Source organism: Podarcis melisellensis (genome assembly GCF_964234715.1).
Source record: "Podarcis melisellensis genome assembly, chromosome: 12".
In the NCBI taxonomy this organism is placed as follows: domain Eukaryota; kingdom Metazoa; phylum Chordata; class Lepidosauria; order Squamata; family Lacertidae; genus Podarcis; species Podarcis melisellensis.
In genome coordinates this window covers 7348787-7361241 of record NC_138544.1, presented here as the reverse complement: position 1 = coordinate 7361241, position 12455 = coordinate 7348787, and the positions used below count along the sequence as shown (strand labels likewise).

The 12455-nt window shown below is 40.3% G+C and overlaps 1 protein-coding gene across 2 annotated transcripts in view; it reads left to right on the top strand.

Moving 5' to 3' along the window:
* Positions 1–11803, top strand: part of FKBP9 (FKBP prolyl isomerase 9) — a 16849-nt gene extending 5046 nt beyond the window's left edge. Inside the window, exons 2-10 of one of the 2 annotated variants that reach the window (XM_081931121.1) lie at positions 342–481; positions 1458–1647; positions 2102–2247; positions 2712–2901; positions 4974–5119; positions 7443–7629; positions 8364–8509; positions 9287–9450; positions 10409–11803. In XM_081931121.1, the coding sequence (XP_081787247.1) occupies positions 342–481; positions 1458–1647; positions 2102–2247; positions 2712–2901; positions 4974–5119; positions 7443–7629; positions 8364–8509; positions 9287–9450; positions 10409–10588 (1489 nt within the window). In that variant the 3' untranslated portion in view covers positions 10589–11803. Of the gene's footprint in view, positions 1–341; positions 488–1457; positions 1648–2101; positions 2248–2711; positions 2902–4973; positions 5120–7442; positions 7630–8363; positions 8510–9286; positions 9451–10408 lie in introns of both variants that reach the window. The other variant, XM_081931120.1, reaches the window with a different exon arrangement.
* The last annotated feature ends 652 nt before the right edge of the window (positions 11804–12455 follow it).

The following is a 12455-nucleotide window of genomic DNA, read 5'->3' as shown; positions in this document are numbered from 1 at the left end:
GTCTCAAATTCTTTAGCCTTTCCTAGTAGGAAAGATACTCAAAGCTCTACATCGTGTTGGTTTTCTACACCCTTTCTAGCTCTAGGACTGTCCAGGGTATTCCACACAAGGTATGAAAGCAACACTGGTTTAGATGGTTTTTGAAAGAGAGATGAGACAAATTCATGGGGGAATCAGCAGCTATTAGTCATAGTCATGACTGAGAAATGGGTAAAAATAAAAGAGCTGCCAACAAAATACCTGTAAACTGGATTTAAGTGAATTGCAAATGAATTTGCAAGTAACCTACTGTGTTCTCTCTCTCTCTCTCTCTCTCTCTCTCTCTCTTTCTCTCTCTCTAGCTATGACAGGGGTTCCACATTCAACGTGCTTGTGGGGAAAGGCCAGCTTATTGCTGGGATGGACAAAGCTCTGATTGGCATGTGTGTGAATGAGAGGCGGTTCGTAAAAATCCCACCCCATCTTGGCTACGGGAGCGAAGGTGTTTGTGAGTACAGAACTCTGTATGGAAATGTTCATCCAAGACAAGCTGTTGAAAATACAGCGTTTCTAACAAGTTCATCTAAACCTGATTTTTTTAATGAATGCATTGCTGCCTGATAAGTCCTGTTCATGGAATATATCTATGGATCTGGATGTGTGGAGGAGGACATGGGACCATGCCGACAGACCCTGTCTCCCAAGCTCCACATCTTCATTTTAAGTTCTGAACTTCTGAGAAACGCGTGGAGTTCCTGCTTCCACATATTTAGATCTCAGGATATGTTATATGAATCGAGTTCAAGAGGCCAGCTTACTACAGGCAGGGCTACAATGCCAGACTATCATTGCTAAAGTTTCCCCCTGTCCTTTTGCCCTTTTTTTTTGAAAAATGTGAGGATCTTTGTTTTCTCCCCATTGTTCTTTTCTTTAAGACGGACTTCTAGCTACAATTGTTGCAGAGAATACGTGATGGCAGAAATATCCATCGTGTTCCTCAGTGAGGAACAAGTTGCTGTCCTGTTCTGATCAAGATTAATTTAATACAATATGAGGCTTCAGTAGTGATGACTCTGAGCAGGGTGACAGTAGTAAAGCCAAATCACTCTAAGCCAGTTGTTTTCCCAAATCCTTGATGAACAGAGGCACTTCAAGTTCCCTGTAGAGAGGGATTGATTGATAAACCATGCTGAGAATTCTTGCTCTGGGAGGGGAATGGTGGGCTGTATCCAGTAACTCTTAGCAAACTACAGCTCCCAGAATGCTTTGGGTGAAGTCATGACAGCTTAAAGTGGTATTATAGTGCTCTAAATGTGGTCTCTGTCTCTGTACGCCTGGGCCACTGGTGAAACAGTTCCTTAGCCAGCCACAGTCCTTTGTGCATGCCTCCTACATCTTGAAAGACACAGTTGTTTGTTACATTAATTCAGTTTTTTCAGCAAGCATCATTTCCGTTTTAATATATTTTGCATTCACAGCTGGTGTAATTCCTGCAAACTCAGTGCTTCACTTTGATGTGCTTTTGATCGACCTTTGGAATTCTGAAGACCAAGTTCATATTCAAACTTACTACAAGCCAGAAAATTGCACAAGAACTATCCAGGTGTCTGATTTTGTAAGATACCATTACAATGGGACATTTCTAGATGGTACACTGTTTGACTCGAGGTAGTTAATATATATTTCTTTCTTTTTATTATTCATGTTTTCTGAGGTCTTGATTTTTGAGGGCTTGTGTGAGAATTTACATAAAAATGTCAATGAAAATATTTTGTTGGCAGGGCTGGGAACAAAATCTATGCCTGAGGCTTATGAAAACCACTTCCTGTCAGTATAAGACAACATCAGACTCAGTAAACCAATGGTCTCTCATGCCTGCTATAAGGCAGCTTCAAATGTTCAGCTTTTAACCACTAAAGCAATAGGCATATTTGATGTCTTTGCCTTTTGCAACTAAGTTTTGTTGTTTTATACTCTGTATACTTCGAAAATGGTTTGAAACAAAATGCGCATCGGTCTACATTGATTTTACTCTGCCCAACTCATCACATTTTTTTCCTGCTTGCAGTGTTAAAAAGGAAGACACTGGCTATGAGTAACTGGCTTTTTATTATATTTTCAGCCACAATAGAATGCGAACATATGACACTTATGTGGGTATCGGTTGGCTGATCCCCGGTATGGACAAAGGTCTCCTTGGAATGTGTGTCGGAGAAAAGCGCATCATCACAGTACCGCCTTTCCTGGCGTATGGAGAAGACGGAGATGGTAAATGCCAAACTTGTTTATGCCGCTAGTGAATATTAGGCAACTCTGAGAAACATAAAGCAAGAGAAGATCTTTCCACAGAATTTGAACTCATGTTTTGTGTAGGAAGCAGCTGATTAGTCAATCAACTCAATATCTGATCGCCCAGAGAATGTTCATCTTTAATCTCAGTTACAGTTGAAGGAAAAGCTTAATTTCTTTAAACTTTCTCTTATTTTTTCCCAGATAGAAAATTGGCAGAATAACCAGACTGCTATTAACAAAATGGAAGTTATTTTTTAAAATTCCTGGCAGCAGCATCTCTTATGTTAATAAACATAAGTTGCTTTAGAATTGGTGGGGTTGCAAAGAAATGAAATGGAATAGATGTGGGGGTTGAGGGTATGTATATATGTGGGGTTAGCTTGAATTTCTTTCTGAATTCCTGCATTGACTTAAATGCCTACCGTCCACCTTGGTTATAGGTAAAGAAATCCCGGGTCAAGCGTCTCTGGTCTTTGATGTGGCTCTCCTAGATCTCCACAACCCCAAAGACAGCATCGCTGTGGAACAACAATATGTGCCTGAAACCTGTGAGCGTAGAAGCCAAGTCGGGGACTTCCTCAGATACCATTATAATGGTACACTTTTGGATGGCACATTGTTTGATTCTAGGTAACCACACTGCTAAACACACGTTTCCTACTTTCTGTTTATTTATCTGTGTGTTTTTATAGCTCTATTCTGCTGAGCATTCTTTAAAGTATTCTAAGTAGCTTGGTAAATGTCTTCAATAATCAATCAATAAATAAGACTAAGAAAAAGTTTTTAAAAGTAGAATAATGGTTCCAATGGATGTGGGTTATCCTGAGCCAGTGTGGTGTAGTGGTTAAGAGCGGTGGACTCGTAATCTGGTGAACCGGGTTCGCTTCCCCACTCCTCCACCTGCAGCTGCTGGGTGACCTTGGGCTAGTCACACTTCTCTGAAGTCTCTCAGCCCCACTCACCTCACAGAGTGTTTGTTGTGGGGGAGGAAGGGAAAAGGAGATTGTTAGCCGCTTTGAGACTCCTTCGGGTAATGATAAAGCGGGATATCAAATCCAAATCCAAAAATCCAAACTCTCTTTTTTTCTCTGTTTGAAACAAGAGATTTAAGTAATAAATGCACAGAAGATGATGGCATAGATTACTACATTCAACAAGCAGACATAAAAGCACAGCTAATAGGACACCAGCACATAAAGTAAACACATTTGGGAAAATTTAAAAATACTTCCTATTTCTCCTCTTGAGTAACTTTAGTGTATAAATGTTTAGTGGGTTTTCCACTTTCCATGATAATAAATGGGAAGCAAAAGTAGATCTGTGCTAAAGCTAGTTTATAATAACTTGTACGGTGAAAACCAATTCTTTACGTTTATAGCATGTTTTATCAAAACATGTCAATGTGCAGTAAGAATAATATCACCAACCAAAACATTAAGTGCTTTGTTTCTTTCTGTTGTGGATAATTGCTTTTGGACATTTACTTCTAGGGGCACATGATTTAACAAAGAGCATCTGTTTCAATAAACCTAAAAGAATAGAAAAAAATAGCCATTACATCCCATCTTAGCACTTAGTGCTTAGATTGGAGATAACCGATCTCTATGCCTTATGCTATATGACATTAAGTGACTGACAGATGGACGTGGTTTGTCCAAAACATCCTGGCAGCCAAATTCAAAGGCATGGTGGACCTAGATGCACAGTTAGACCCCTGTGCTATTTTTGCTGACATACTTGAAAGATCAACATCTTTCAAACAGAACATCTATCAAACAGAAAAGATGAATTACTGTTTCAGATGGTACTAGCTACTAGAATTGTCTGTGCATGATAATGAAAGAGAAAAGAATCACCTTCATAAAAGCATGGCTACTTTGAGTAAGATCTATGGATTATGTGGGTTAGATAGGGAAAACAAGGGTTTAAGAAGTTTGAATCTGAATGGGACCCATTTAGGAATTTATGGAATAAAAATCAAGGGGTGACAAGACACAACCCTATGTCACGAGAGTAGTGTCTCTTGATTGGATGACATTAATATGCTATTCTGGCTCAGTTTTTTATTTTTTACGTGACTTCTCATTTTGCTGCTATACAGTATATTAAAATAGTTTTCTTGTCTATGCGATTGGTCTGCTCAGTATTGTTTAAGGTTACTTCACCTATCCGTTAATATATTTGTAATCCTGTTACCGTATTTTTCGCTCTATAAGACGCACCAGACCACAAGACTCACCTAGTTTTTGGAGGAGGAAAACAAGAAAAAAATATTCTGAATTTCAGAAGCCAGAACAGCAAGAGGGATCGCTGCGCAGTGAAAGCAGCAATCCCTCTTGCTGTTCTGGCTTCTGGGATAGCTGTGCAGCCTGCATGTGCCCCATAAGACGCACACACATTTCCCCTTACTTTTGGGGGGGGGAGTGAGTCTTATAGAGCAAAAAATACGGTACATATTTGGCTTGCTTTTTTATTCACAGTTGAAGTTTTACCATATTATACACATATATGTATTTGTTTTGCTAGCTTTCCTCACTTCTTCTAGTCACACTTAGGTTTGGTGCTATTATAAGAGATGACTTCATCAGTTTCACTACCCCCTGTTGATACTTCTTTCTGATGTTTTTGCTGTAGAGCCAGTAAGCTATAAGCATATTGATAACAATCTTAGTTAAGCAAAGGTTTTTCCTTTTTGCCTGTAGTTATTCACGGAACCGAACATATGATACCTACATTGGGAAAGGTTATGTGATTGCTGGGATGGATGAAGGCTTGCTTGGTGTGTGCATTGGAGAGAAGAGAAGAATAACCATCCCACCTCACTTGGGGTATGGCGAAGAGGGAAGAGGTGAGTACTGTTTTTAATTCAGCAGCAGCAGTGCCCTCTAGTCATTCTTTTACTTCAGCATTTAAAAGATTTAAGGCCCAGTGCACTGCATGGAATAAGTTTGTTGGCCTTCCATCTTCCATCCATATATATAATTTAATATTTATACCCCACCCATCTGGCTGGGCTTCCCCAGCCACTCTGGGCGGCTTCCAAAAAATTATTAAAATACTGTAATACATCAAACATTAAAAGCTTCCCTGAACAGGGCTGCCTTCAGATGTCTTCTAAAAGTCTGGTAGTTGTTGTTCTCTTTGACATCTGGTGGGAGGGCGTTCCACAGGGAGGGCGCCACTACCGAGAAGACCCTCTGCCTGGTTCCCTGTAACTTGGCTTCTCGCAGTGAGGGAACCGCCAGAAGGCCCTCGGTGCTGGATCTCAGTGTCCAGGTAGAACGATGGGGGTGGAGACGCTCCTTCAGATATACTGGACCAAGGCCGTTTATATATATTTATATATTTAAATATATATATAAATATATTTAAATATTTTTAAAATTAGATTTCTTTGTTATAGCAAATTGCAAATACAATTATCCAATTTCACATTTTACACCCCCATTGACTTCCCTCATCTTCCCCTTCTGGCTAGTTACATTATTTGTTATCTTCTGCATGTTAAATAACTTTTAAGTGTTATTGCATTGTCTTTCTTCATATTTTACTTGAAAAAAATTGTGAATGTTTATTCAAAGGCCTTCCACCTTCCTGGTTAGAAGATAGGAAGCTGCTGTAGTCCTCTCTCCTGGCAAAGCTTCAATTTGTGCTTCCCTTTGCTTGGAGGCAGAACTTCTCAGCGCTCCTGTTTTCTTGTTGGCTCCTTGTTTACAAAAAAAGAGGCGTTTCCCCTTCTTTATCTCCTTCCGCTCTTCTGTTTACTGCCGTTCCCCCACTCCCACCCGCTTGGGCTTTTGCTCAGTGGCTTCAGACCAGTCTAACACCTATTCAGGTGGTCAAAGAACCCCAAGGAACCTTGGCATTAGCTGCAGGGCAAACCCCGATGCCAATGTAGTCATTGACATATTGTAATCATATATGTGGTCAGTGTCAACTCCACTTTCCATAAGAAAGGTGAGTGAATTCTCCCCTCTTTCTGCCCAAATCCATCCCACAGTGCAGCAGCAGCATGGCACAACCTGAACATCAGGCAGTTGCTCAAAATTTACATCAAGCCCACATACAAACAAACTGACCCCGTTTGTCTCCTTTTGCCTAGGCCAGCCTTTCTCAACCTGTGGCCAGAGCTCAGGGATGATGGGAGTTGTAGTCCAACAACATCTGGGGACCCACAGGTTGAGCACCGCTGACCTAGGCAGTTTAGCTAGGCGGATTAAGGCTTGCAAGCCTCTGGTTCATGAAGCTCTCCAGCTTCCCATGTCTTCTACTGGCACCATGGCCCCTTCTGTTACAGCATCTGCCCTAGGCAGGCTGCTTTTTCCACCAATGCACCAGTATAGTAGTCCTGCCATGTGGCCACTTGGTCCTCACCTAGTCTGTTCACACTCCACTGCAAGATCATGCCTCAGCTGAGACTGCTTTTTTTGCTTAGGGTGTTGTTGTTGTTTAGTCGTGTCCGACTCTTCGTGACCCCATGGACCAGAGCACACCAGGCACTCCTGTCTTCCACTGCCTCCCGCAGTTTGGTCAAACTCATGCTGGTAGCTTCGAGAACACTGTCCCACCATCGCGTCCTCTGTCGTCCCCTTCTCCTTGTGCCCTCCATCTTTCCCAGCATCAGGGTCTTTTCCAGCGAGTCTTCTCTTCTCATGAGGTGGCCAAAGTATTGGAGCCTCAGCTTCAGGATCTGTCCTTCCAGTGAGCAGTCAGGGCTGATTTCCTTAAGAATGGAGAGGTTTGATCTTCTTGCAGTCCATGGGACTCTCAAGAGTCTCCTCCAGCACCATAATTCAAAAGTATCAATTCTTCGGTGATCAGCCTTCTTTATGGTCCAGCTCTCGCTTCCATACATCACTGCTGGAAAAACCATAGCTTTAACTATACGGACCTTTGTCGGCAAGGTGATTTCTCTGCTTTTTAGCTTTTAACTAGGAATACTGAAAATATAGATAATTATCTCATGTCTCACCATCTCTTGAAAGTGCATGGAATTCGTGCTAGTGGAAAATTATCACACTTGCCAACGTCTGAAAAGCCCCTTTCATGACATTTGGAGATGACCAAGTCTCATTCGGGGAGTACATAATTTTAGTAGATCAGAACAGTTCTTTACTGTAAGAGCAGTAGTGTGGGTGGCTTTTCATATTTCATATCATTTATTGTTCTAGGAAAGATTCCAGGATCTGCTGTGCTGGTCTTTGATATTCATGTGATAGACTTCCACAATCCATCTGACTCTGTGGCTATTACCACCCATTACAAGCCTAGCAATTGCTCTGTTCTGAGCAAGAAAGGCGATTACGTGAAGTATCACTACAATGCCTCACTCTTAGATGGCACTGTGCTAGATTCAACGTAAGTATGTAGTTTAGCAGCAAAGAACAACAAAAGCATGAAACTGGGAATATTTTGTGCATGTGGCCCTACCCAATCACTTATTTTTATAAATTTGCTTTCATTAAGTCACAATTGGTGAGAGAGTAAATGATGAAGGGAAGAGCTAATTAGACTGAGGGGTTTCTGAATTCTGGGGTGACTTGTCTTAACAAATTTTCTGCATGGTCCAACTTGTAATTTATTTCTTAAAGGTAAAGGGTAAGGAACCCCTGACCGTTAGGTCCAGTCACGGACAATTCTGGGGTTGCGGCGCTCATCTTGCTTTATTAGCCGAGGGAGCCAGCGTACAGCTTCCGGGTCATGTGGCCAGCATGACTAAGCCACTTCTGGCGAACCAGAGCAGCACACGGAAACACCGTTTACCTTCCCGCCTGAGTGGTACCTATTTATCTACTTGCACTTTGACGTGCTTGCGAACTGCTAGGTTGGCAGGAGCAGGGACCGAGCAACGGGAGCTCACCCTGTCACGGGGATTCAAACTGCCGACCTTCCGATCAGCAAGCCCTAGGCTCTGTAGTTTTAGACCACAGCACCACCCGCGTCCCATAATGTATTTCTTAGAAAGGGTTTGTTAAGAATTCAGATCACCACATAGAAATTGGAAATGGTAAATGTCAAAAGGCTAGAGGAGGTGGACTTCTGATGTTACATTGGCACATCCTAGCTTATGAACTACTATTTTCTTCTTTCAGGTTTAGCCTTGGGAAAACCTATAATATAGTGCTGGGTTCTGGACAGGTTGTATTGGGAATGGATATGGGTCTCAGAGATATGTGTGTTGGAGAGAAAAGAACAGTTATTATCCCACCCCACCTTGGCTATGGAGAGGCTGGAGTTGGTAAGTGAAGCTAATAGTGATGCTGACACACAAATGTGTCTGGTCTTCTTCTGTAGCATGTGTCACAGCTGACTTCTGTGAACAGTTTTGTTCCTTAAATGTGTTCATTGGTTCATGAGCAGCTTTGAAGTAGTGTATCCTCCATGCAATTTAAGTAAAAATATTAGTCTAAAAAGGTATATTCACAACATGAGATGTTGAGAATATAGCTGTGTAATGATATTATTATTATTATTATTATTATTATTATTACCCCCACCATTTATTACCCATCCTTCCCACCAAGGTCCCAGGGCGGGTTACAACAATTAAAAACACAATATTAAAAACAGTTTAAAACTTAAATTTATAGAAATATGTCCTAAAATTATACACTTCAATTGTTAAAAGCTAAGGTAAAGAGGTGCATCATATTATATTATTATTATATTATATTATTAATATGGTTTTCTTTCAGAATGAAAATAGCCCAAATTAATAAAGCAATGGGGAAGGGCTATACATACTTGTGAATTAGCAAACAACCTTACCTTAAGTGCAAATAGTCACAAAGCATAGTGCACCTTCTAAGATAAAGATTATGTTAGCTATATTTCTTTTGGATGCTGCAGGCCTTATTTTCTCATATTTTATCTTGCTGATGTTTCTAAGCCAGGGGATGAAATCTGAACAATTTGTATTAACTGCACAATTTGTGAATGCTGGGGGTGGACCAAATTCCACAATGCTCCTACATAACAGAAATCTAACTTTATTTTTTGTTAATTACTGTTACAGAAGGAGAAGTGCCTGGTAGCGCCGTATTGGTTTTTGACATTGAACTGTTCGACTTGGTGTCTGGCCTACCAGAGGGCTATATGTTTGTATGGCATGAGGAAGTCTCTCCTAATCTCTTTGAAGAGATTGACAAAGATCATAATGGAGAGGTTCTTTTGGAAGAGGTAAGGTTTTGGTTAGTAAAGCTGCATTGGAAAAAATTCTATAGGAGCTAGTAGGTCAACATATGACAGCATACAGGACACTGAGTCCCAGTCTTCAAGCAATATATTTAAGATCATGTTTCTATTCTGACGGGACAATCATTTATGGAAAAGTAAAACAAATATTTCTACCCATAGCAATGCATAGGATCATGCAGTTGCTTTGGACATTCTACAGAAACAAGAGACCAATGTGCTTCTAGGTCTTGAGCACAGGAGGGAGATACATTTTTCTACACAGAGAATAGCTACTTCAGTTAAGATGATCTGATTAAAGCCCAGCTTAACTGAATGTCTGTGACATAGGTCCCTAACAAAAAATCTCACTCAAAGGGTCAGGACTCAGCAGCTGTTACAGTAGTAATGGATACAAACACTGCTTTCCCAATTCCTTTTGGTTATTTGAAATTCCAGCAGCGGCGGCAGTACTGGCATGCACCTTGGAATTTAAGTACTAATTTGACACCTGAACCTCTCAAATAACCCATATACAGTGGTACTTTGGTTTAAGAACAGCTTAGTTTATGAACAACTTGGATTAAGAACGCAGCAAACCTAGAAGTAGGTGTTTTGGTTTGTAAACTTTGCCTTGGAAGCAGAACATGTTTCACTTCCTGTTGAGTGTGTTCCATTTGTAAATGGAGTCCCCTGCTGCTATGGGAAAGCACGCCTTGGTTTAAGTCTAGAACACTTTGGTTTAAGAACAGGCTTTCGGAACAGATTAAGTTTATAAACCAAGATACCACTGTACTCACTAGAGATAAAGTATTAACTGGTATTTCTTTAGCACTTTATATGAATATGAGGGGACAGATGCAAAGGTACCACAACATCCTATTCGTTGGAGTTTTAAGATTAAATAACCTGGCTTCAAACTTTATTTTACTTTTCTCTAATGTATTTACTTTTTAAATTGTAGTTCGGTGACTACATCCACGAACAAGTCAAGGCTGGCAAAGGAAAGTTAGCTCCTGGCTTTGATTCTGAAAATATTGTGAAAAACATGTTCAGCAATCAGGACCGAAATGGAGATGGCAAGATAACCGCTGATGAATTCAAACTCAAAGACCAAGAGCCACAGGAACATGACGAACTGTAGTTTGTTTTTAAAATTTGTAGGAGCTAAACTGCTGTCAGAATGTATGCACAATAGAAGTGGTTTGAAATGTGTGTGTGTATACTTAAAAGTGTGGACAGTGAAAATGAATACTCCTGTCTTTGTAAGAGTGAAGTAGGCTAAAGTAAGGGGAAGACTGTGGCATTTTTATAAAACGTGAAATGCCTCAAAATTGGTTTCAATGTCTTACAAAAAAATAGTGACACAAATCTTGTGACGTATTTTTTTGAGAGGTGGTAAAGAATTTTGAGCTTAGAACAAAAATGTACATTTCTGTTAAACTCCTGCGCCACGGCCCTGTTCGGTTACTCTCCTACTGTAGTTTTATAATCATCTTTCCAAGGAAGAGAAAATCTTCTACAATGGGAGGAACTGCACTAAATCTTTTTCAAAGCCGTTATCTCAGATGCCATGGTAGCACCATGAGCAGTACTGGAGATTGGGAGTCATGTTTCCCTAAGGATTGTAACTGAAGCTATGAATACAAAAACCATTCACAAAAAAAGTGTATATCATTCTTTGCCCTGTATCAGAACATGTCCATTTATTTTAATGGGCCTACTCTTGAGTATCACCCTGAAATTAGTCTGTCCTCACTAACGTGTATTATAGAAAAAAGAAAGCAGAACTGTACTAGAAATATGCTGCAATATGCATAACGGTAGATTGTAATTGTGTATACAACATATGGCTACTCCATCTACTTTTTTGTGCAGTGACTCCTCAACTAGAGAACTGTCATAAGTGTACTTCAGAGTGAATCTCAGGTCTCATTTGTGTCTGTAAAAACATTTTGTTGATCATAGAATTGTAGAGTTGGAAGGGACCATGAGGATCATCTAGTCCAGCCACCTGCAAGGATATGAACCTTACGGGGATCGAATCAGCGCCACACACTAAGCAACTGAGCTAATACCCTGCGGCTAAAGAGCACAAGAGCATAAATTAAGTGAGTGACCTCCCCCAAAAGGGAAAAGGAGCACAAAGCCACGGTCCTCCCGCTAATGGGAATGTACAATGCGTCTTCTTTTTTAATTGTAGAATGGTGCTAGTTCTAAAACTACTACATACCTTTCAAAACACTTTTGCAGTAAGCAAAGTTATGTTTTATACGCTTTGTAATATTATTAATGTCTTAAGGGTTTGTCAAGTGTGATACATGCTGTTATTTTTATTAAAATAAAATATGGACAGACACATTCTGCACTACTCTTCCTCCATGTACAGGCGACTGGGGCTGGGGAAAGGCTTAACAGGGACAATATTGATCTAAATTATGGTTTTCAATATATATCTGAACTGCTTGGCTAGCTCTGGAATTGGAGCTGGGACATAGGGGTTCAGATCACATCCAAAAGCTCTCTGAAAGGTGAACAAACCATTTATGCAGTTGTAGCCCAACTATTGAGGCAAAGTGTACAGTGTGAATGAGCAAAGCACTGTAAATTAATATTGTATTCTTTCACCTTTTATAATTAACTGCAGGCTGAATGTGGGTAACAAATGAAGTGCACCAATTATGAACAGTACTTTAAATAATACTGGCTGCTTTTTTGTTTCTTTTTCCAACAGAAGGAGAGTGGTGTTTTTTGGTTTTAAGCTACCCCTTGTAAAGAGATGAAAAAACTCCATATCAAAGCTCTCTAGAATTGATATATGTAATCAGCATTATTAGATATCACCTAAAACAATACCATGTATCTGAACAAGGAGCTGGGCTAGAATCATAGAATTGTAGAGTTGGAAGAGAGGGTCATTTAGTCCAATGCCCTGCATTGCAGGAATCTCAACTAAAGCATTGTTGAAAGCATTGGGCTCTCATGGGAAACAGATTCATATAGGCAGTTTG